A 25972-nucleotide genomic window follows, 5' to 3' on the forward strand; every position below is an offset into this window, starting at 1 on the left:
GGCTGTTGCTCAAAATAACACCACAGAGAGAGTGCCTGAAAAACGCCTACTGCTACCCCCATTACCGCTCGCGACGTGAAACGTTTCCAATATACGCTCTCCTGATAGCACTATACACTGCAATGCGCAGCGAAGAGTGGCAAAACAAGGGCGCCGCTTAGCGGTTACTTCGGAGTACATCCCCACCAATGTAAATGCTATGCACTTTGAACCACTCACCTGTCTCATGAAACACAATTATATAATTATATACTCTGGAATAATGAAAAATCTAGCATGTGTGACACAAAGTAATATCAGAACTGTTCTATTTATCGCATCTATCATTATAATTTATGGTTTTATAAATGTTTTAAATAAATATGTTCTGTGTAACTTCACTTGAAATTACCTTGATTGTTCTTTTATATGTTCTAAGAAGTAAATCTGGTATGAAACCGATGTGGCTTGATTGGACAGTTGAATGATGAAACCATCTTGATTGATACAATGAGACAGACAGAGCATCTGGCGCTATGGAGACCGTATCGATTGTCAGCTGACATGCCTGGACCATTGGCGCTCCTTTGACTTGCTCGACAGGCTGCGCAATCATAATGGTCGAATTAACCATACCGCACTCGGGCGACTCGGCCAATGGGACGCGAGCGGGACCTCCGAGGCCTGCTGATCTTCGACGCCAGTGGGCGGGGGGCCGGCCGCAGGTGGCGGCGACACCCGGGGGTTCATAGTGCCATCGTGACATTCGTTAACAATTTGTGTCACTGGTTTTTTGATTGATTACCGTTGGATTATGTCCCATTTTCTCCTGAGATTCTTTGGTGCCCCAGAACAATTCGCTGAGTGGCAGCCCAAAGGCCCTTTGTCCAGGAGGACCCAGATGGCATCAACCCACACATTTGGGCCGTTTGTAGTGAAGTGGACCTGTGCTCCCTCTTATCTGTGCTGAATGCTTTGCTGTGACATTCTCTCAGTCTGCCTGTGCCCGTTATACTCTAACGCCGCAGTGACACAGCGGCCCTCGTTCTCTGTGAATGCTGTCGCAGTTTTACAGATACAATCCGAGGACATTTATCTCTAATCTTGGGGTTCTAAGCTTCCAAAGACAACAGGGTCATGACACAGACCACAAGAGGGCTGGATGCACGTGGGCGTCTGAAACGCACCAAGATTAAAATACTGCCGGTGATAAAATCATCCTCAGCCAGCCACATGAGGAGCTGAGGTTCTGAAATTGCGCAGATCTTGTGGTGCCAGCCGATAAACTAAAGCTTGACAGTGTGAAACGTCGGCGACGTTCCCTTTCGAATTTTCTTTTTGTCGAGATCTCTCAGTGCCGTGTTCGTTCACTGCTGTTGATATATCTCTAGGAGGAAGGATGGTTCTGCTATACGTCTGTCTGTTTTTATACACATGGGGCTGCAGCAAAAAAAAAACAGTAGCCAAATTGCCAGAGACTCACCAAACTACCCTGTGGTACTGGAGGAGGTTAAAAAAACTGAGGAGGTAAGAAGATAATACATTTTACAACATTACAATAGTGAATCTCTCCAGAGGAGAAAGAGAAAATGTGTTTTTAAATGACAATAAAATTTGAGTAATGAGTTATTTCAAAGTGACTTGTTTCACAATATAATCTCAGAAACAGAGGAGGTGCTACATTTCTGGCCCAGACACCTTTGCTACCATTAAAACCTGATCAGCAATATCTGCAAACAAGGCCGGAAACCCCTTAGAGATCCCGCAAGCACATGCAAGCGATGTTCTTGAGATCTCCTTCACTGATTCAGTAAAGCACAGGTTTGCTAAGTTCTCGCCTCTGCACTAAGCCCTGCTTCTTAAAGAACACAAAATCCTAGAATATCTCACTAATATTGGCTCGATCCCGAGCTGCTGTGTTATTTACACCAGCGTGTTCACAATAATCATAGAAATATTACACTACCTACATACATACTGAGGTTCTGCGATCCTAAAAATAGCCTTCCACGGCTGTGGAATGCCTCCAGTCACCTGTTTTGATTTATATCGTCTGCTCTCTCAAGCGGCCATGTTTCACACTCTCTCTTCCTCTTCTCTACACTCTAATCTCCCAGAGAGTGTAGTGATCAGTCACGTCGGCGAGGAGTGTTTACACCGTACATGTCATGTTATCCTAAACTACCCCTCCTTTCACATTGTAATGTCTTTATACAAGGAAGCCCAGGCAGAAATCTGTATCTGCTCTAATTGATGGTAAGAATGAATGACACTAGGGCCCTTAGATCTAGTTTTGTGGATTGCTTATGAGATGGTTTTGTCCGTGTGCTAATATTCCGATTCCACCAGAACTCAGGGATACATGTTATGAAAGTAGAGTCCCAGCCTCCCATCAATGACCTGCAGAGGAAGCTGGAAAATCTCACGCATGTCCAACCACATACCTTCCCTGGGTTCATCTCTGGAAGACATGCTCCCTGCACTGGTAGCCACTGAGGAAGACTCCAGTCCTCCCTGAATAGTCCTGCTGGGATCCACCACGTCCTACGGCTGGTTCCTGGGGTGTTTCGGCACCACATGATTTACTGGCAGCAGTAAAAACAGCTCGTGAAGAACGCGTGTAGGAGTCACCGTGTGCGAGACCGACCGCCTGGAGCCGATACCCCCCCCCCCCCCAGAAGAGGCCGAGGGAGTGCGCCTCTACCATCATCCATCTCGATTTGGGTCACCGGGAATCCGTGTTTGTTTTTTTATCCAAAACCTGGAGTTTAGCACAGCATCCGTGCAACTAATTACGGGGGGAGGGTAAGGGGCCAGACAAGCTGGGTGGGGGGGCACGTTGGGGCATTGTTGTCAGTGTGAGTGAAAAGCCGGTGCTTTGAGGGTGTTCACAAATAGCTCAAACCAACAGGCTTCTTTCATTCTTCTCGTTCTTTAAAGACGAAGGCGCCCTTCCTGTGGTACAGGACCTCCTGTGGTCACCAGCGCCCACTTGTTTGTGTGATTCCCCCCCCCCAGCCGTCTCTGCCCCTGCGGAGCTTATCCTCCCACTCTGCGCCTCCTCCATCCCCACTGGGCCTCTCCCCCCCCCTCCCCGGCTGCAGACTGTGGGAGTACGTGAACGGCTTCAGCTGAAAGGTCTTGGCATGGCCAGAGGGATTTCGTTGGGGAGGGGGGGGAGGGCAAGACACCACTCTGTCTTCTATGTTATTTTCCCCCCCCATTGTTCCCCGAGTGGAAGGCAATCGGCTTGATTTAATTTGACCATGTCTTTCGTAATTTTATTTCCCAGGAACTTTCGGGAATTTCGGCGGGGACAACTGCTCTCTCAAAAATGGTGACATCCCTCCTATCTGGAAAGCACACCCAGTTTGCTGAGCAAGGGGGGGGGGGGGGGGCACGCAACAGTACGACCCTCAACACAGCGGGGGGGCAGGAAGGGGTCAAATTCCAGGCTCCTGTATTTTTCTTGCATGGGTGGGAGACCCTCTTCCGCTTTAGACCCTGAAGCAAGACTCCCATCATTACTGGTGGGTGGGGACACCTGGGGGGGGGGGTACCTGGGAAATTATGGGAAGTCAGACTTAAGGGTATTTACAAATTGTCCCTACCTGAAAGCAGACCCTAGAACTACAGGTGACCGGCTTAGGATTGGGCCCACCCTGGACCCCTGCTGCCACCCTCTCATTCCTTGTGAGTATAGTGTTCAATTTTGTCTCCTGATTTGTCCCCTCCCATCACTAGGAGGGACAAACAGTTGGACAGACACAACCACAACACTGACTGTGCTTCAAACGCAGCCTGTATTTCCTACAAATCTACCAGCGCGCAGATCAGTTTGACAGCTTTAGTAATGGGTTTACATTCCTCAGGGTTTTTTCGATGCTTATATATAACCCAGCGACCACACAGATGAACATCACGAAGAAATTAGTCGTACAACATCCAGCAACATCGTGTGAGCCGGCGCTGCAGATGTCAGCCCCACCAACGATTAGACTTTAAAGACATTCAAGTCCTTTGTAATGAGTATTAAAGATCTTGATGGTTGAATTTGTATGTTATATACATAATTTTCCATTCCAGCAAGCCAAGTGGAACTTGCATTCCTCATTCCTTTTATATTTAAAAACAATATCACAGTTTGTTTTGTTTCATGGAACAGGCCAGACCCCTTTCATATTGGACCACGGTTGACTGTGTGTGGGTTGGTTGGGGGGGAGGGGTAGTAGATGGGGGCCATGTGTGGGAACATGGGTATAACAGAAGTGCCCAAACCCCTCTCCCCACCCCGCTCCTGACTCACATCTTCACATGACAGCTCCGTCCTCCGTAACGTTTCACCAGGAAGGTGACATCCATGACATCGGGCTGGTATGACGTGTGTCACCACAGCAAGTTTTTTTCCATTAAGGAGAACCACATCGTTTAAGGCCACTCCGGTCACAATGGCAGGTTAACGAGGCAGGGTGTCACGAATACGCACTGACCCGCTGTGGGTTTGATCACTGAGCCTTTATTGAACCCGTCAGAGACAACAGATACAGGGAGCGGACAGAGACGTGGTCGCGCAGGGGGGGTCGAAAGCCGGGAGATCAGGAACAAGCGGCAGGCAAGAGTCAGGATCCGGGTCCGTGGTCGGGGGTTGCGGGCGAGAGGGTTGACCACCGGGGAATGCGTCCGAGCACACAGACAGGGCACACAGGGGAACTCACAAGGAGGAAGAGCGAGGGGAGGAAGGGCAGGAGGGAGGCTGAGACGAGGTGCAGGGAGAGTCCGGCAGGGCGGAACGGAGCTATACGGGAGACAGGGAAATTAACGCTCAGTATGTCTCTATACATCAGCAATTCCTCGCGCCGGGCTGCAGCCATTGTCGTACTTTTATTCAGCGTGGTTGCTGGGTTTTGGTTGGGGGCAGCTGCCTCCCATTGCCAGTCTGCCGGTGGGGCGTGACGCAGGGAACGTGAGACTGCGCTACGTGTCGGCTTTACGGCCCTAGCTGTGAACGAGCAGGATGGAACCCTCCTCTTGACCCTAGAAGAGCCATTCTTCATGAAACATCTTGAGCCCAAGGGCCTCCATGTAGCGTTCACAGGAAGATGGAAGGAGATAGATATGGGGATGAGACAAGAATGATGATGTAGATGAGTGTAGGATTGCCACCCCAGTGAAACAGAATCCAGAACGACAGGAACTAAAGCCGAAATTAAGAAAACACTGCAGCTTGCGTAACTCTGTGACATAACGCTGTGATCCTGAGGAAACATGGCCGTGGGGAGAAGGGAACTGGGTCCGGATCAGATTCAGCAGCTTGTGTGGTCTCTGCTGGCTTGTGTCTGGGTTCTAGGCCAGTGGGTGCTGCTGTAATTGATGATAGCCTTCAGTGGTTAGCATCATGCTATTCTGTCTCCTTTATGCTGAGCTTCTCTCTCACTCTGTGGAACACCAAACAGATTCTCCTCTGAACCAGACCCTGTAAACACCCCTGGTTCTCCTAGGAAACTGTGTGGGTTCTCCTGTGAACCAAGATGGGTTCTCCCCTTTGCTAATGACAGACAGCGTCAAGTTCCCGTACTTTGCATGATGGGATGGGACAGCATTGAGAAATTCTCTCCCAACTCCTTTGGGAGCCACTGTTGGTTTGAGAGGAACATTGAGCATCAACTGAATGAGAGATTCTGATGATGGACTCTGACAAATGTTTTAATCATTTCCTGAGCATAAAAAACTTTCCTGTTTTAAATTCTGAATTCACTGAAGAAGTGTCAAAAAGCAGCAGATGATGTCTTCGGGTGAAAAATTACATAGTCGGTGTACGGATACTTACATCCAACCTTAAGACCATATGACTAATTTAAGACCAGCTGATTGGCTGTCAGCCCATTCCACTTACTGAAACGACTCGCCTTTGAACAACAACTATGAAATTGTTGAAAAGACGGAAAAGATGGAGAGATCTGAATTTTGAGGCTGTGTGCAGACCGAACGAGTGACTTTACTGGATTTCGAAACTTTGCTGTCACCGTTCGTGCCCAACGTCGGACAGCTTCAAAAGCATCCTTGCAAAAAGCGGGAGCCTGAAAAGAGTGGCAGAGCCCCCCCTCGCACCGGGGCCATGCTGGACACCCACACCCACACGAGCAAGTACATCGTGAGGAAATCAATCAAATCCATTCTCCAAAGGCTGGTACCTTACAAAGCCAAGGTGGAAGGCCGAGATAAGCGATTATGGCTTTGTTTAGCTTATCTCTCCATCATCCGGTGGATGATGTGTGGGAGTGGGAGGGGGGGAGTATTTACCCATGGGGTTTTCCAGTAGTAGTGAGGTTCGAACAGGGGCTTGTCCCATTTTTCAAGGTCCCACACTGCGATGCCACAAAACTGCCTCATTATCTACGCAAAAGGTAATCCTGTCATGGTCAGCTAAAGCAGGCGTAGTGAAGCGCTCTGGCCTGTTCCCACTTTGTCCAGGAGGGGGTGCAAATTTCCCACAAGTCCTCAGGTTTTTAAAGGCCTTTTAAACTATTTTATGAAATGTAGCAAAGTTTTTACCTTGAAGAAAATTGCAGTTTACAAATGTTACACAGCTAAGTAATAACAAAGCCGTTTATATACACTACGCGTACCATGTAAGCCAAAGTATTTCCAATATGATTTTTGAGGACGATATTATCTTGAAAGATATATCTTTACTTTCATACACCTCCGGCTCGAAAGATATTTACACAGAGATCACAAATAACAGGCCAGATTTAAATAATAAACCAGAACTAAAATTCTGTTTTTTGCACATTTTAAAACAGTCACCCTGGATCTTCGTCGATGTCCAGCATCCATTGCTTTTTTAAAAAAATTTTTTTAACATATACGAAAATAAAAAGTGTAACAGTGTAACATCCACAATGGCACGAGGCACTGAAAAACATCAGTTATGAATAATTAGTGCGTCTTCCTTGCATGCAGGCAGGACAGTAAGGACACGGTAAGGGACATGGTAAGGGACACCGTAGGTCACAGTGTTGGGGGGCGATAACGCTGGGGGACACGAAGCAAATCTTCTCATTCATTTCCCTGAATGCAGCTCGATGTCGACCATTTCAGCTCTAAACCATGCTGTTTCGTCCCTGTTTTAGGTCAGACCAGTCAACAGTCATGTAATGGCGACAGAAACCTGCAAAGAAGATTCTAATCTCAAGGAAATCAAACGTATGTTCTTTCCCACAACTAAATAGGTCAACCAAGTCAAAGTTTTCTCTTTTGTTTTCCAGCCATGACATACATTTTCCCCTCATGCTTGCAATAACCATAAGCAAAGTACATGCAACTTTATACTTTGAAAAACAAAATTGCATTAAAATCGCCATTTTTTGATTATACACAATGTTTAATATACGCTGAAAAGTAGGAGGGTAGTTTACATATTATACCTTCTAAAGTTTAAAATCAATCGTTGACAAATAATTTTAAAACTACTATGTATCGCATTGGACCTGCACCATATTTTCTGTATATAACAGATTTCTTTCTGTTAACTAGTCAAGGCCATGACTGATAAATTAATATACATGAAGAAATTCTTTCAAATATATTTTGAATTAGCTTAAAGATCTACGTGAAAATTGTTTTTATAATATATATGAATACTTGATATTTATTACTTCATCGCTCTCAGACATTTTAGCGTGGACATGTGTCAGGCACATAAATATCTTTCACGATAAATAAGGAACTAAATGTTTACGGCTGATCTCGGGCCATTATTCTGTATTTGGTAAAAAGCAGCGATTTGCTCCCATTTTTAAAATTATGTTTGGTTTCTGCTGAGCTCAGCAGCACCATTATGGCATCGGTGGCCCCCGGGGGCCACACTGATTATAATGTGCCCCCTCAGAAAAACCCTAGAACATCAAGTGCTTCCTGCACCCATGCTCATAGGTTTCAGTCCCTTTGGCTTTTTGTGCTACATTTGCAGGCTGCAGATAAGATCTTATCACTGCTCCGATGTGCGGTTTCCGACGGGACCCTTGCGGAGTTCCCTCCCCTGGCCCTGGCGGGTATAAACGTGCACGGGGCAGGTGATCTCGCTCCAGTGAGACTCGACCCCCGTTTTGCCATCATGACCTGCTGCAGAAGCCTCGTCACCGTCGCCCTTTCCTTCTGCCTCCTGGCCGAGGTCCCGCAGTCCAGCGAAGCATGTGAGTCTCTCCTCTCATTGGGTCGTTTTCGGCAGCAGAAAACATGGCTGTGTAGGACATGGTCATTTCGTGTGCTTCAATAATTTGTGCGGAATCTATAAAAATTGTATAATTAAATCGACAATATAGATGCGTATCTGGAAATTAGCTAACAGTTTTTTGGCGAAATGATGATTAACAATGGACAAGGAAACTACATTTACTTGACGTTTTCATCCAAATCAACTTACATGTGAGGGAAGAGTTACAATTTTGCATGTGCTGCTTGGGCTCTGAACCCACAACCTTTTCACTGCTAATACAATGCTGTACTACCTATCTGCTACAGAAGCTGAAATTAATTACTTGCTGCTAGTATAATCTTTTTCTTCTTATTATTTGTGGATTTTATTCCATGCTTTTTCTATAGTAAGATTGATAAGCCATAAAAATGAATTAGTTCAAGTATGAGTTTAAATCTCTCAGTCATTTGATCTTGAGCTTCGATGGAGAGGTTCTTTAATCGTAGAGAAGGTGACCTGGGAAAGACCGCTCCTTTGATCCAGACCGCTCCAATCCCGATTCGCTCTTCCCGGTTTGCGTGCTGTATCTCGTGGTTTTGACCCATGATGGCTGCATGTGCCTCCTGTTTGCAGACCCCCCTGTGAACCATGCCTGCTGTGTGAAGTACACCCGCAGACCCCTGCCATTCCGCCTCATCAAGGGCTACATGGTGCAAAGCTCGCTGGAGGTCTGTCGTATGGACGCCATCATGTGAGTCCAATGCGAAGGACCATCCAATGCTGTATCAAAGTTTCAGAACAACTCAAATATGATCGACGCAGATGGTGGAGGGGGGGGGGGGGCAGACAAACGGAGAAATTGCAAGACAATCTGGTCCACTGTTGCCTCTGATAGCTTTTTCCACATCCTGTTCCCTGTACAGATTCGTCACGATGAGGAACCAGAAGGTTTGTGCCAGTCCTGAACATGACTGGGTCAAGACTACCATCTCCTGTCTCAGGTAACATCCCAAACCTCCCAATACCCTCGTTCCTGTGCCCTAAAGCAGTTTAATCAGGTGATAACCGGCCATCCTTTTACAGCGAGAAGGTAGACGTGCTGACTAACAGTGGAGCACCCGAAGACCCATCATACAGAGAATGCTGGGCTCTCAAAATGATCAACGGGAGCGCTACCAAACCTTAACAAACAGATAAACAGCATCAGTAAGCTTCTTAAGCTGATTTAAAATCATTAATACGTCATTACTCTGTTTTTAAATAAACACGCTTCGTACTTCCTCTTAATGAATACATATAAAATAGAGATTCATATTCTTTCTGCTTGTTTCTGTTATGATGTATACTATAATACATATATGTTAGCTTTCAGTTAAAATACCTTCTGTATGCTTGCATATTAATGGGCTGTATATCAAAAGATTGAAATAAATACATTAATCAAAGCAGTTTTAAACTCTCTCTTCTGAATTCATTATCTACTTATTTTATGTTCCTCCATCAACTGGAATTTGGAGGATGGAGAAGAATGAAACGGTCCCACCCCCATCCTGACCCCCTTTACTGTCCCTGTCCCGCTTTGGTGACATCACCACCATGTGACGACACACACAGCTGGGTCCCTGAAGTACCGGTTCCGCGTCAGACAGAAGCTTGAGTGGTTCAGCTTCTCTCCAAAGGGTCACGATATCAGCATACCAGCCTGCATATTCCGAAGCACAAATCTTACAGGGAACAGCAGACCAGATGAAACCACACAGCCTATTGCCAAGACGCCGGAGGAAAGGTCGTTTCTACAATAAACACTAAGGATACAGATTCATTAATTCAATAAGACCAACCTGGACTCTTGAGTCTCTGGTGTCTTACTACTTGATTGTGTAAGTCTGCAATTTTTACTTTAATACAAAACCTCAAATAAAATCGGCCAGTACGTACTAACAGAACACAAACAAAATTAAATATGCGTGCATATTAACAGGCAACTGCCTTAAGGTTATATGGTATATTTATAGACAGTATCTATATATAAGAGTCAGCCTCACATATCTGGGACCAGGGTTCAAGGCTCTGCCTCGGTTCCAGGTGTGTGCCATTGGCATGTTCCCTCCATGTCATCATCACAGTCCAAAAGTGTGCTGAAGTAAACTGAATTTCTAAATTGCCCGTAGGAGTGCGCAGAGGTGGACATTTCAGGTCCGGAAAGTAAAAATCCAGACCAAGATTTTGTTTCAACCTCTGGGTGTGTGAGTGGTGTGTCTGCGTGCCCTGCGATGGGTTGGTGCCCCATCCTGGGTTGGTGCCCCATCCTGGGTTGGTGCCCCGCGATGGGTTGGTGCCCCATCCTGGGTTGGTGCCCCGCGATGGGTTGGTGCCCCATCCTGGGTTGGTGCCCCGTGATGGGTTGGTGCCCCATCCTGGGTTGGTGCCCTGCGATGGGTTGGTGCCCCATCCTGGGTTGTTCCCTACTTTAGTTTTAGGCACCAGATCCCCCGCGACCCTGTATAAGACAAGCAGACACAGAAGGTGCATGGATGGCTATACAGTACTGTGCAAAAGTCTTAGGCAGTCCAAAGAAATGTTTAAAGCTGTTTATCTGGGTAGCAAGTGTACTTTGGCTTAGAACAAAAAACACAATTTAACATTAGAACATGTGCAAATTAAGAGTAACACAATAAAACCTAGTAAGAATTTCTTCTGTTTTCTAAAAAGTTCCTGATATCTAGTTGGATGGCTAGATGAACACCGCTTCAGTTCCCAAACTTCTCCTCAGGGGCACCTCAGCCGTTCCATGATTTTGTTAAATTTCACCAACAACTTAATGAAATAATTAAATAAACTGGTTTAAAAAGTCAGTGACAGATTGACCAGCTGTATGAGGTGTGCTAGTGGCCAAGGCAAAACATACATGGCTGCACTGGACGGTCGCTGCAAATACTGGGATGATTTTAGCAGAGGTTCTGAAATGGCTGAGCTGACACACTTTGACAGGAATAATATCATAGTTTTACAGCAACATGAGTATAATCTAAACATCATTTTCTTTGCCTGCGTAAGACTTTTGCACAGTACTGTATGTATTATGCGACTGTGTGTGTGTATACAGTACCAGTATATACCAGCAGCGTGGTCGTCATTTACTCACGGTTCTGTCTTACTCACATTTCCCTTCAGAGATACGGCCCAGGTGACCTGATTTTATCTCCATACATTCAAAGCAGCCGCTCTGTTTTGAACTCACACATATTGGGATCTTTCTTTGGTTTCATTCTGTTTAATTTCAGTACTAATTTGCATGACACTGGTGTTTCTGTCTCCTTGCCCAATCATGACAATTATCACCTATGACAAACTCAAACATAGTTACAGCTTGTTTCTGCAAAGTACCTAATAGTTACAAGGAATTTTTCTTTGCACTTTAGAACACAGTATTTTATTTTTGTTCATAGTATTATTACTGGGTCATTCTGTGTCTTATGGCTGTAGTTTCTGCGATCGGCTCCAGACCCCTAGAAATGATTGGATGCTTTGCATGACACCTCAGAATAAACTGTATGTAAAAGTACTCGGTGAAAAACTTATGATTCTGATTCTAAAAAGAATGTGACCGTTCAGGGAGGCGGGCTGAGTCACCCCAGACCCATTTAGGCATCTCTCAGGTGGCAATTAACATTCTGTCACATTAAGTTCTAGAATTCTGATTGGCTGTTTGTTATTGCTAAGCCCCTCCCACACAATCTTTTGGAAACTGAGCCCCTTTTGTCAACCTCCCTTCTCTCATCTCATCCTCCGCACCAGCCCTTCCTTTGACCGGCGGCCTTCATTCAAGTGCGGGATGAACCCAAGTGGCCCCCATCGATCGGCGTACTCAGGCGCAGTTGTCGCCTGCCATGTCTAGATGATGTGACCACAGCCTCCATGGAGCGTCTGGCCAGTTTCCGCTCAGATTAGACAGTAAGGCCCTATAACTCCTTCAGATCCTTTTATAGCTTGGTTCCTCCTTATCTTAGTGATCGTGCTCAATTTACACTCTTTCTCAGCGTGTTCCATGGATGACTGGCCTTTCAGAGGTGCTGGCCCTAAGCACTGAAACACACCACCCCCTACTATGACTGCGACACTGTGGCAACTTTAAAAATACAGCTCGCTACGTTTAATTAGCTTTTCCTAACCCTGAAGGCTACCTTGTAGATTCTGAGCATGTCCAGTGCTGTTTATGACAGAGAAACATGGACCGTTTGTGGGTCCAGAGGTCTGGGTCGAGAAACACTGCTTTAGAAGATGGATGTTTTATCAGTATTATTATTATTATTATTATTATTATTAATTAGGGGCACTGTAAGAGGGGGAAAGGTAGCCCTAAAAAAATGTGAAAATACCTGGATTGGTCTGGACTGGGGGACCCAATATGATGCACTGTCATGGGGCCCAAAGTGTTTAGCGACGCGCCTGATTATCATTATCACTATTAATATTTTGTTCGAATTCATTGAAGAACAGTGTAGGTTTGCATTGAGTGATATTATCAGCTTTGGTATTGTACCCTTATCTCCCTTCCAGCTACGTACCAGGCATTACTGTACTGTAACGAAGATAAGCTGTTCATTCTGACGCTCCTTTTGCTGGAGCCCTTATCCCGCCATCAGTGAATAACCATACATCGTTTCGTGTTTGATACGTAAGATTAGATTTAAACCCGCAATAATAGTCCCTCGCGGAAAAGCAGTGTCTTTACGTTAACTGTACAGACGTCAATTTTTGCGCATGTAATGATCAGTCTAGGAGGAAAATGTTTGAAGGATCTTATAAAAAATTTCAAGTAAATATTCATGATATTCATAAATTATCATAATCATAAAATTAGGGAAAGAATAGGCTGCTTTTTAGTTTGTTTTACTTTAACCGTAAAACGATTTTATGTACCACTAACAAAATGACCTTGGTTAGCACATTTAGATATTAAAAACAGATTCGACAATCTACATAACTGCAATAATTGGTTAAAAGTCACAGTAACTAGAAAAAGCAACGGTTAAGTAGCTGTATTTAACATTTAAACTTCTATTTGTTGTGCGTAATATGAAGTTATTACGGGACGGTTACACGCACGTGCACACAGACACACACACACGTCGGGTAAACATATCTTTATGGGGACCACTCATTCATTTGTATGGGACAAATGCTAACGCTAATTATGACAGCCTTAACCCCTACCCTGCCCTAACCATAACCATAAGTAACCAAACAAAATACAAGATTTTACATTTTAATTTTTTTCATTGTAGTCACAGATTTTTTATTAAATTGAGTTTTTTTATTATAAAATACAGGTATTCATCACGTTGTGGGGACATTGTATCTCCATAAGGTATGGTATACCCGCTCACACACACACACACAGACACAACTCGCAATTTGTTTATGGCCCTCGCTAGGAAACCAGCTTAGGCCACCTATTATTATTAGTTCTAACAGTATAACAAATAGTAAATAACTATGACGCACATACACACGCCTGACCATCGGTTTTATATTCATTTGCTTGCAGCAGCGGCCTCGGTTCTAGGGGCTCCGGCTGGTATATATACGCGGTGGGTCGTTAAAAGCAGCGCCGGTTGTACTTCTTCTCGGACACTAGATGTCGGTATTGAGCTACGCCCAAAGCTGTATTGATGCATGACTTACGGAAAAACACTTGCCTTCAAGGTGACAGGGGATCCCGGGAGTTACATGCTGTTACTCAGCTAGAAAAGGTAACGTTTCTTCTACAGTATTTTCGCAAAAAAAAAAGAAGGAAACACAAAACAGTTTTATCATTACAAATCCTCAATCTGAGTCGAATTACGGAAAACAGCTAATAATCAAGATAAAATATCTTGAAATTTCCTACAGGCCTTGTCTGTGAATAAAATACTAACGCTGAATGAAAACCTGTAACAGAAAAGTGCTTCTGTTTAATACTGTTCTACTTACTCAGTGTGCTAAATTTTAAGATATTTAGAGCACTTCAGGTAAAAATAGTAAGCAAACAAAAGTGAAGCTCTAAACCACCGCACGCATTTCCCTGGTCACATGTCGTCGGTTTCAATAGTCTTTCATCTTTAAGTGAAAAATCTAATATGCAAGGACGCATACATGCATACATTCCAGCTTTAATGCCTAGCTGACAGACATCTCTGGCAATTTCACTTTCAGTTACTGAGCCATCTCTGCCCCACGTCATTACAAGGTGAATAAGAAAAAGATTTGCATTGTGGTATGAAACACAACAGCTGGAGGCGAAATCGTGCAAGGTGCTAAATTTGTGGTATGAGTGATCTGTTATGGTTGGAAAAATATGTCCTTCATTACAAAAAATTTCCATCTGCACGTCTTGCAGTGTAACGGTTGTCCAGGATGACGAGCTCTGCTGAGCCTGCAGTACCAATCAGGGGCAGCAGGTGGCTCGGTGGGCTTAGTCTTTCCACTTGTAATTCAAAGGTTGCCGGCTTGAGCCCAGCTTTGGCAGAATAGTTACATGTCAGTGGGTCCTTGAGCATGACCCTGTACCCCCCAGCTCCATTTGCCACTGCCATAGGTGGCTGCCCGTTGCTGCCATTTAGATGTGTGTGTCCTCTAGACTAGAGCAAGTTGGAGAGAACAGAAGATGAATTTTCCCATGGGGACCAGCATCTTATTTTTATTAATTTGTTCCTTGCAACTTTTCCTATATTCTGTGGTGATAATTGATCAGTTTCACGTAGCTTTTGTGTCCCGATGAGGCCGATTCATAATCACCCCGCAGACAGGCCTTTACCTGCAGTGTGAGAACAAGATGGCTGTGGCACGTTCATGTTTAAACTGTCCCACGCACTCCTGCTCCTCCCGCAGTCTGACACCTTTCACCCCGGACCTTCACGTAACGCCGCCTGATATCAGATCTTCAGGATCTCTGGCTTTTGGTTTTAAACCGCGCATTTTCGAAAGACAAGCAACAAATGTAGCGTTTGCTATTCTCCATTTTTTTATTTTGTCCACGGCAGTAACACGTCAATCCATCTTAGACATTTCCATAAACAGTTAATCTCCACAGCAAATCTTAAACCATATATATTAAAGTTGCCAATACATACTCCTTAATAATAATTTAAAGAAATAAATAAAAGTGCATCATCAATAACAATTAATAATTTAAGTCTACATTAAAACATATAAGATTTAAATACACGTGGATGTTTGTGAATTGAGTTACTATAGAGATCTTCATTTATAACTGGAAAGGAGCGTTGATTTGCGCCACTGAAACTGCTTGTAGGAGTATTCAGACCCTTCTCGAGGTGGGGGCTGTGGTGATCTGGGTTCTTCGGGCCATCCTGTATGGGAAAGAGCCATGCGTCACATTTGAGGTCCGGTTGCTTTCTTTCCCAAAGTGCTACTGACCTAGCATGACTGCTAATGCGCTAATTCGTCTGTAAGATTCATCTGACACTTACTCCAGTTCCTTAACTTTCTGGAAGACCCACTCTTCCCTCCAGTGGCTGCACACAGGTCCGTCTTCGGTTTCAAAGCTGTGGGGAAAAGGATGCATGTATTGATCTGTGCATGTATTTGGATTTTTCTCAACTGGGGAAACAGGAGAGGGCGAGCTAAGACAGCGGTCCGCTAACCGGCAGCAGGTGGCTGGTGCTGCTAATGCTAATGCTAGCCTGGTTTGCAAGAATGACCAGCGATTTTGGCCTTTTGGGCTGAATAAGAGACGTGCGGTCCGTCGCCATGGCAACTGAGTGTTAATGCCAATTATTCAGCATGTCAATCAGGTGGAACATGATTGGCCAGCGTATTTATGCACTTTACTCGACATGTCATTCAATCATATCTCTGCATTACTCTCCATTAACACAGGGATTCTGACTTCTTTCTCGGTTCCACTCTGTGACATGGATGGATTTCAGCCATGAGCAAACTATCGCTTAAAAGACACCGAGAATCGCTGCTGATTGGTAGCCGGACTTACATCACTGCCTTCACACAAGGCGGGCTCCATTTCTGGGTCCTGTACCCCAGGATGGGTGACGTGATCTTCCTCCTTGACACTGTAGTGCAACAGCTGGTGACTTTTTCATCCCCATCTGAAAGGATAAATGGTTTTAGATCGATCTCTGTGGCATGCGGAGTGTGCGGGGTATCCAGCCTCAGTTTGTGTTAACTGAATTCAATGAATGTTCATTAAAATCCAACAGTCACCTCAGCTGATTGACAGCGACATCTAAGTCCCTTCTTAAGTAGATATGTTAGAAAATGCATGGCAGATTTAAAGTGCTATTTAAACTCAAGAATTTGTTTTTCTTTAGATAGAAGCTGTTTTACACTTTAAAGATATCGCACAGTGGGAAAACTGACGGTGCAGAAGTAGAAAAGCATTAGAGAAAGAAAAGGGAAGGTGGTTCTGAGCACTTTGAATACCATGTTTGAAAGCCTGTCAGTCTCGCAGGAAGTATGTGATTTGCGGTGCATGAGCCTGACATTACAAGTCTGACTGCTAATGATGATAATCGCCCACGGGCATCATTAGAGGCGTCGGTCACGCAGCCGTCGATGTCCGAGACAAAAGGCTGGCTCAAGCTGCATCAAATCCGCAGATTTTACTCTTAAAACCTCAGGCTTTTAGAGTTATGGCCTGAACCGAGTCGATGAAAAAGGCATTACGGATGAGGATAACCTTACCTGTTCTGATAGCCATAATGGTTGCGACGATGCTGAGAACCACCAAGTAGCTTGAGAGTCTTCTGGAGAGAGACATGCTTGTCGTTAGTGTTGTTCAGTGATTGTATGAAGCTCCGATTACTAACTGGTGCCTGTATTACCAAGAGAGCCCTATTTATTTCGCTGAGGATGTCAAAGTCAGCATTTTTTTTCGAGCTATGAATGAACTGGCAGGATGTTGGATAATTCAGATTGCTTCCAAGAAATGAAGAAGTTTGGTGAATCGTTTTTTTTTTTTCGCTGCTTAAATCTCTGGGGTGGTGTTGCACTCCGGTTGAGTCAGACATACTTTTGGTCAAAGTCAGCGGAAATCTCGTTATCCTCAATTGCATTTAAAAACTTGTCATCTAGACCAGCATGAGAAAAAGTATCCTGTTGTAGGTTGAAGGCTGTAGATTTAATAGGCCACTTGATAATTCGCTATTGAAACGTGATATTTGTTTAGCAGCACTTTGCACTTGTTACTAGTCAAACATTGGTTATCTGCTTCACTTGTACATCACTTTGGGCAAATGTGCTGCTAAATAAATATGTGTAAATGTGAGATGTAATCATATGTTATCACTCAGTTCACTTGATTCCATTAGAGTCTACAGAGCACTAGCTATTATAAGCACAAATTATAATTCTATGACCATGAATGACAAATAGATTACATTTAACGAACAATATTGAAATATTTCAGTAAATACATTAATAGACACAGCCATTGTAACTTAGAAAATTGACACTATACCGTTCCTTTATTGGCAAAAATTAACCATGGTGGTTTTTATGTCCTCTGTTAATTTTCCAGCTCAGTTATTCGGTACGTATTTGATTCTGGATGGTAGAGAGACACAAGGGAGCCAATATTAACAATTAGCAAAATGATTTTTTCACTTCAAATAGAAATGAGTACCGCCTGTAGAGAACATGCATGATGGCTGAAGACGACATACACCAGGGAAAACACTCATATGTTAAAAAGTGTAAGTCACCAATTACGACATTGATGATAAAAGTGGTGGAGCATTGAAAAGTCATCCGACACGTGGTTTTTCCTCAATGGGCGGTCGGTCACGAGCTGGTTTGCCGCTCATCTGTTTCCTGTCTGTCCACACCAAGTCACACCAAGACAGAAAGAGGAAGGAATCAGTGAAATGGCCAGATTTCTGAGACCGCAGGGTCCTGTGCTGGCCGCAGATGGGAATCCCCAGATTCACTGAGTGACACCACAGACAGAAATTATAAAATCGAAAATTGTGCAAAGAGGGACGACGGGATGCATAGGGGCTGCATCTGTGGAGCTCAGTATCTGCTGAAGTGGCTGGTGCTGTATCAGGCCAGGATCTCAGAGCAGTGCTGAGGTGTAGTACAGCGACGCCTCTGGCTTCGGTGCGAGCTCTGGCAGGAGCTTGATAGAGAGGAGAGGTGCCCAAGGACAGCGTCATGCAACGAGGCCTGTAAGCTCTCGTTCGGATCAGGAGGCTCATGAGCTTCAGTCTAGGAAGTTTGTGGTCAGACATGTGACTGATGCAACATCCTTCCTGGACACTCAATGCTAACTGAGAACTGGAATTTCTTCCTAAACTTATTACTTTGAATTTTCAGTTTAACTATTTTATTTTGGGCCAGATTCCAGAAAGCATTTGCTTTGCATTAAAGCCACAGTCACAGTACCTATTGAAAACCTATTCATATCTGCGACGTCAATGGCTTTCCAGAGTATAGGGTCAAAGGTCATTCTACTCCAATAATCTGCACTCATATTAGATGCATGTTGGGGATATTCATATCACAGGCCGCAAGGGCCGAGCCCTGCTGATTTTCCAGCCTTCCTTTACCTGTGAGCAAAGTGTGAAGCCTCTGGCCAATCAGAATCAGTAATTATTAAAACTAACTACCTGGGAGAACTGAAAACAAGGCCTGGGTTTGGAAACGAGGTCCAGATTTGAAGAGCCATCGACATGGCTTTCTCTGGGTACGATGGCGAACAGACACGTTGGAGTCCGGCGACCAGGACCTCACCTGGGGTTTGGTGAGTTTAGCAAAACAAGGGATAGACCACAGAAAACAGACACTTCACCTTCAGCAGGTAAGACCGGATAACGAATCCTCGGATCTTGGGAATGTGGAACATGGCTTCGTGTACTGTGAGCCGTAACACCATGTCCTTATTAGGGTGTCTGTTTCACAGCCTTAGTTTACATTTAAATAAACTTACATTTATTCATTGATCTAACGATTTCATCCAAAAAGCAGAGGGAAGGACTGCACCTTTTTTATGAGTGGGATTTGAACCCACAACCTATGCATCATTAGTGCAATGCTCCACGTGCAGAGCAACAGGATTGAACATCCCACTAGAGGAAACACTCTTGCCTCATGCCTGCACGGCTGGGGATTTAAGTCCAAAAATACGGAATTAAATGACTGTGTGTCTCTAAATTGCCAGTTGCGAGAGAGCGTGTACCCAGTGATGGACTGATATCCCACCGAGGGTTCAGGTCTTGTGCTCTATGTTGCCAGGGATTGGCTCCGGGCCTCCAGTGACCCAGCAGTGAATAAGCAGTTGGAAAAGGAGTGCATGGCCACTTATTGGGGAAGTGGAAATGTGATGGTCTGTGTCCAGCAAACCCAGTACTTCCCCTTGCATTTGCTGCAGGTCCCCATTTTTCAGACTCATCTGGTTCCTTTCACTTAGATATTCTTCATTCATAATTCGCCCTAATGTGCTGCTAATTTGTTGCCTGTTACAAGCCAATTTTGCAGTGGAACCTCTGAACAAAGGCAGCTTCAAACATAAGTTTCTTTTCTCACGAAAACCAAGAAAGCTACGATATTCATTGGAAACTGGACTGTCCTCGGTGCATGCATATTCCAAAATCCAGTTCCAAAATCAGCAGTTACGTGGGATTAATTGTTATGGTAAACAGAAAATTCTGTGTGATTTAGAAATTGGGAATTGCATAGAAACTGAGAATTGTATAGAAACTTGAGGACTTTATTTCTCTATTTATAGCTGTTCGGAAGATTATGCAATGTTTGTACTTAAAATAAAGGGAAATTCCATTTGCTAGGATCAAAAAGTGCACAGTTAGGGGTTCGGAAACATACAATGTATGTGCAATCCATATGTGCTGTTCTTTATATTGCAATACTCCAAAGTGCAATGTTTTATTTTTCATATAATTGATTTTCTCTCAGTCTGATTGCATCTATCCATCGTTAATGACTGCTGAGATTCAAGAGGAGCAAACCAAACCAAATCAGCCTACAAGCGGCGCAAGGACCCATCCAGCAGAGTCCAGGAGAATTTTATAAGACCCAGGTGAGGTGAATGAGCGCTCTGGTTACCTGCCTTTGCCCCACGCCGGCATGTTCACGCCCACTCTCGCCTTACGATGTGTGAAGTATAATGTGCTTTCAATGGTTCCAGTGAATCGAATGACCCGTTATCACATTTGAGTAAATATACAGCTCATACGCTGTGTTCGAATGGGAGGTTAGTTCAAGGAGCGTTGGACGCCTGCTGGGTGGTGAATCAGCGGGTTGGAATCCTCTGCCTCTCAGTGGAAGGTCACCGATTCAAATCCCAGGGTCAGTGGAGCGATTTCACCGTTGAGCTCCCGAGCAAAGCTTGTAATCCCCATTTGCACCTGTAACTGTCTGCCCCTACTTTCTCAAAAAAAGCACAATGTGTTACATGATAGAAGTGTCACAAGAAAATCCCTTGTCAGGGAGACCTGAGGGTGTCAACAGCGTGCAGTTAAATGCAGTGGCTGAATATTATGCAGTGGCGGAACCTTTCCACCCGACACTGGGGAAGGTCAGCCCTCCAGCAGCTGACCGTCACTCGCTGAGTTGCATCTTCACTGGGAAAAGACCAGCAATATTACACTCGTGGCCACACAAATAGTTATATCCTGTCCGTCAACCTGAGGCCTATAGACTGAACAGGTGGCCATGGCAACGTGAAAAATAACATCTTATACCAAGCTGTATTTTTTTGTTTGGTTTAAACCCAGAAGTCTGGTTTTCAACATGTCCAGGAGAGGATCAGAGTGTTCTGCACATAAGACTCTATTTCTAGTTTTCATGAAAGTCCTGAGCTAATGGCATTGAGTTGATTGCCAATAAGTTGGTGGTCGCATGTCCTGAGGCACTGGAAAGGGGATGGGGGGTGGGGGTGGGGAGTTAGGATGATTCCAGAGTCCACTGAGTGACACAAATGTTTGGAACCTAATTGGATTGGTCTGGAGTTGGGGCCCTACTATGATATGCTCTCATGGAGCCCAAAATCTCAAGCACTACCCCTGAGTATGGCAACCCTCAATAAGATCACAGCTAACATATAGATGAATAAATGGTTGGAGTGGTTAGCAGCCCCTAATAGTGGAAAAGGGTCTATCTTGGTTTTTCATTCAGTAGATGTTAGGTTGTCTAACTTCCGTTCACTAGACGCGCTTTGAGGCGACCTGTCAATGGAGAGTTAATGCGAGAACAACCACAGAAACCCATGACACCAATGCCTGAGAGTCCAGACATTTTACTGTAGCCTTGACACTCAGGAGGAATGAGACGGGAAGGTTGAACAGTGTGAATCAGATGATGACACTTGCTGATTTTTTGTGAGTGTCTGCCACTCCCCTTGTTCAGAAGTTTCGATTTGACTGGGAGTTTCTGACCAGAACCTAGAAGCCCTTGCAGGAGTCACAAGGTGGTGGACAGAATAGAAACTGCTGTAAAAGGAAGAGATGGCCCCTCTCCTTCATTGATGTTTTTTTTTTTGGGATGCTCTTTGCAGAAGACATTAAATGGTTTATTTTGTAACATATACATTTGAATATGTATGATTTTTGAAAACGTAGAACTGTCTCATGTGAAACTGTCGCTTATTCTCCAGCCAAGTAGGTCTTACTCTTGAGTGTTCCTGTATATATATATATATATATATATCACACACACACACACACACACACACACACACACACACATACACACACACACATAGATATGTATACATTTAAATTCAGTGAAACACACATGCACCACCTTAATACTACCTGGTACACATATAGTATAGACAAAAGTACTGGGACACCTGGCCATTACACCCACTTGAACTTTTATTGTATTCCATTCTAAATCCATAGGCATCAATATACAATTGTCAACATAGAATTATTCATGATGTATTGATATGCATACCGAGACATTTTGGACATTTCAATGTTTCCAACTTTGTGGGGACAGTTTGGGGAAGTTCCTTTTCTGTTCCAGCGTGACATGTGCCCTAGTGCACAAAGTAAGGTCCATAAAGACATGGTTGGGTGAGTTTGGTGTGGAAGAACCTGACTGGCCCACACAGAGCCCAGACCTTAATGCTATCAAACACCTTTGAGATGAACTGTAATGGAGATCGTGAGCCAGACCTTCACCTCCATCATCAGTGCCTGACCTCACAAATGCTCTTCTGGATGAATGGGCAAAAATTCCCACAGACACACTCCAAAATCCTCTGGAAGGCGATTCCCAGAAGAGTGGCAGCTGTTATAGCTGCAAAGGGGGGGACCAACTGCATATTGATGCCTATGGATTGAGAATGAGATGTCATGAAAATTACTGAAGGTGACAGATTTATAGCTCTTCTGATCATAAGAGGCCTTCTTGGCCAATACATTTGATCATACAGTGTATATAATAACAATTTTTATATAGTCTGATATTTAATTATGTGTTGACAGGGTCTGAAAAAAAGTGTTTGTTTTTTTTTCCCACTGCTGCTGTACCAAAAAGGGGCATAAGACTGACTAATACTTTGTGCTGAACTGTCAAAGTTTCCAGCCTTAGCTGCCTAAAGCCCCCCGCCCCACCCTCAGATCTGGGGTCTCATTCCCTGACCAAACCACATTTTAATTTGCTGTACATTCCAAATGGTTGATGTGAAATTTTGGAGATCGTGCACGAAACCAAGACACGTGGGATTTACACCCTGTCTGTGGTTTAGCCCGTTTGCTCACTCGCACGCTTAATGTACACGTTGCTTTCGGCTCTTCCAGGTCACACACACGATGCACGATAACAAAGGAACCACTTTCCTTCCTTCTCTCTCGAATGTTTGCCCCACTGAGATCAAGTTAAAGTGTCTTGAGGGTGACCTTTCCTTGCCCTGTCATTCTGAAGAGACAGCCCTGCAGAGGGATCTCCGTCATGGTGGCAGGAAAAAATTTAAGTCAGGCCCCATGAAAAAGCGAGTGGCACGATTCAGCATGAGCGCAACAGCAATTTCTCACAGAAAAGCAGAAGCAATTTAGAAATGGGTCTCCTTGATAGTTCACTAAGCACTGATGAGGTCCACCAGGTTTCACAGCCTTACAGAACAAGTGTGTAGATGTTGCATAATTACACACGCCATTAAGGACTCGATGCCATGCATCAGTGAGCCTCAACAAGAACCTGCACATGACTCATTGTTTCCTGGCAACAGGCAATCGGAATTATGTAAGAGTTGTGACGGGCCAATCGTGAACGTCAGAGGGAGTCACATGGGTGCTGATGCCCCCTGGGTGGAGCTGTGCTTAGGGGGTGAACTTTAGTGAAACTCATCTGCAGGGGGGATGAGGTTTTTGTGGCCAAGGCAGCACACTACTAAGAAACGGAACACTGCTTCCATTTACAACCCCCCAGCACCCCCCCATATTTCCTCTGACTGAATAACCAATCGCACGTCTTCGCTACACACTAAGAGTATCGGGGTCTTTGGGATAGCCAATCAGCGTAATGGCAACATAAGTCCACCAGGGTCTGTTCCGGAAGGACCACTAAAACAATGTCTGAGAATAAATACACAATTTGTGCACACAAAAATAACTATTAACGTTTAATGACCCCTCAGGTGAGTTAAACAGTGTTTTAAAAAAAGCTCATTTATATCCCTTTATACAGTTGCAAATTGAGTTCTAACGATAAAGAATATTTTTATTTCATGCTCTGATATTGTCTTTCATCAGGAATATACTCATCCGTCTAGGTTACTTTTCTTCGTTATCAGTACTCATCCAACTGCTAATATAATAGCCGATGCATGATTGTCTGTTATACAGACTTACGAGAATAGCAATTGTGTAATGTGAATCGTGCAACAGATAATTCCCCTTATTATGGCACAATATCAGCAAAAATGGCTGATTCCAGTCATCAAGAGTCATCACAAGGCGAGTTGCTTTTGCTTGATTATTTACTGGTTAATATCCTTTGGGGGGGGGGGTGCAATTTATAATGAGTCTAGAGCCCAAACAGCAAACGCCTCAGAAGATCCTGGGGACCCTAAACTGTCCCCTGTCCTGTGGAGCCTGACAGAATCTTCAGCAAGTGGCGTGATGATCGGAGGCACACTGTCAGCCTGACGGACCCCAGAAACCTTCTGCTGCCATGTTCTGCTGAATCCTGAAGCCGGGCCTCACGGCGCTGTAGAAAGGCTCCAAGGAGCAGCAGGGCCGCAAACCAGTCACCAACTGATGCGACAGCTATAAAATGTGAAGGGAGAAGGCTCTAGAACGCTGGCATGAGGAGGAGCTCCGGGATGATGGACGTTACAAAAGTTGAGCCAGACAAGAAGGCCGCACTCTGTTCTTCTGTCATGGAAGAACTAAAATGTTTACTTGGCTGCAAGGAAAGACCACTAAGCACGTTATTGTGCATTTAAACAGGTATATGTGGATTTCCTGGCTTCCCAACACGCTATTATCTGGAGAACTTCTAACCAGACACTGTGCTATAGTAACAAATCTAGCATCAATTTTTAGAACGTTATGCAGACTCCATAAACTTTTCTACTGTAACATACAAGTTTCAGCCAATATCTTTAGCAGACGGAGGAATCTTTGAGTTGTATTTTGTTAGTGTGATGCTCTATGAATGATATTGAGCTGCCTGACATGTTAAGCGCTCATTCACTCTCCATCATAACTTCCAAGATGGCAGCGCACGGACACGCCAGCCCTTAGCTCCCCATGTAGATGCCACTTTTTCATTTATTATAACCCGGCTGAACTTGTCACACTTCTGAACTCTCAGCACTGATCTCAAACATTCTGATGCAATACCCCACATGTGCAATTTCCATATTTATGTGCATTTAGTCCACTTGAAAACTCTACCTCTGCAAACTAAATTACAAGCACCTTATTGTATATATATATCTTGTACATATATAGTTTCTGTACATACTCTCCCATTCTATTTATGCCTCAGAATCTATTTAATTGTAAATATACTGTGCATCTGCTGGCGTGTTCCAAACTAAATCTCATTGTACTTAAAATGACAATAGCCAGCATCTATCTATCTATCGTCTTTGGACATGCAGGCTTTACTTTCAGCTTTAATGTCTGCACACATGCACTCCACCACAGTTTCTGATGAAGATGTGCTATATTTAAAAACCATCAAGCACCACAAACTAGAAAGTAAGAGTTCACTCGTAGCAAGGTGACGATTGCTGGGTTTGGTGGGTGGTTGGGGAGGAGGGCAGACTGGAAGAAGTGCTACTGTTTTTTTCCCCTCTGCGTGGAGCAAGAGAAGCGTATATATAAGCAGGGTTTGGATGGAGATGTTAGAAATCCTCCTTCTGTCAAAATGATGCCTGCAAGCTCACCTTTCTTCGGCCTCTGTCTACTGATGCTCTTCCTGAATACTCCATCCAGCCAAGGTGAGTGACCAAATGTTTGGCTCTTCTGCTAGAGATGGATGACGGACGTTGCCATACTTAGATCTCCTTACGCCTTCCAGTCCTTACTCTTTTACACTGAGAACACAGGACACTTGGCATGTACGTCTACTGTAGTCAATTAGTTGTAGTACAATTATTTAACTCTTGTAGACAATTGAGTACCTGGTGGCACAAACTGTCAAGTAATGTTAAATTGGACAGATTCTAAATCAGATAACGTACGGAGGTCAAAGCTGAGTGAAGCTCTCAGTAAACTCTTACTGATGTTGATGGTCAAAGATCCATATTGGTTGGGGCCGGGATTTTGTTAAGATCTACACATCTAACATGTGTCC

General features: G+C 44.3%; 1 protein-coding gene and 1 long non-coding RNA gene across 3 annotated transcripts in view; one reads left to right on the forward strand and one right to left on the reverse strand.

Moving 5' to 3' along the window:
• The window catches only part of ccl20l (C-C motif chemokine ligand 20-like), a 29078-nt gene extending 19454 nt beyond the window's left edge, over window positions 1–9624 (forward strand). The window contains exons 2-6 of one of the 2 annotated variants that reach the window (XM_023818554.2): window positions 7113–7185; window positions 7952–8174; window positions 8810–8927; window positions 9100–9177; window positions 9260–9624. In XM_023818554.2, coding sequence (XP_023674322.2) covers window positions 8096–8174; window positions 8810–8927; window positions 9100–9177; window positions 9260–9362 — 378 coding nt within the window. In that variant the 5' untranslated portion in view covers window positions 7113–7185; window positions 7952–8095 and the 3' untranslated portion in view covers window positions 9363–9624. The remainder of the gene's footprint in view (window positions 1–7112; window positions 7186–7951; window positions 8175–8809; window positions 8928–9099; window positions 9178–9259) is intronic. The other variant, XM_023818555.2, reaches the window with a different exon arrangement.
• Window positions 9625–24125: 14501 nt separating this feature from the next.
• LOC111847342 (uncharacterized) lies at window positions 24126–25972 on the reverse strand. The gene is made up of 2 exons (XR_002839087.2): window positions 25563–25972; window positions 24126–24432 (listed from the first exon to the last, which is right to left on the reverse strand). It is a non-coding gene; the product is annotated as an uncharacterized lncRNA (long non-coding RNA).

This window comes from Paramormyrops kingsleyae, chromosome 21, assembly GCF_048594095.1.
Source record: "Paramormyrops kingsleyae isolate MSU_618 chromosome 21, PKINGS_0.4, whole genome shotgun sequence".
NCBI classification, from domain to species: Eukaryota; Metazoa; Chordata; class Actinopteri; order Osteoglossiformes; family Mormyridae; genus Paramormyrops; species Paramormyrops kingsleyae.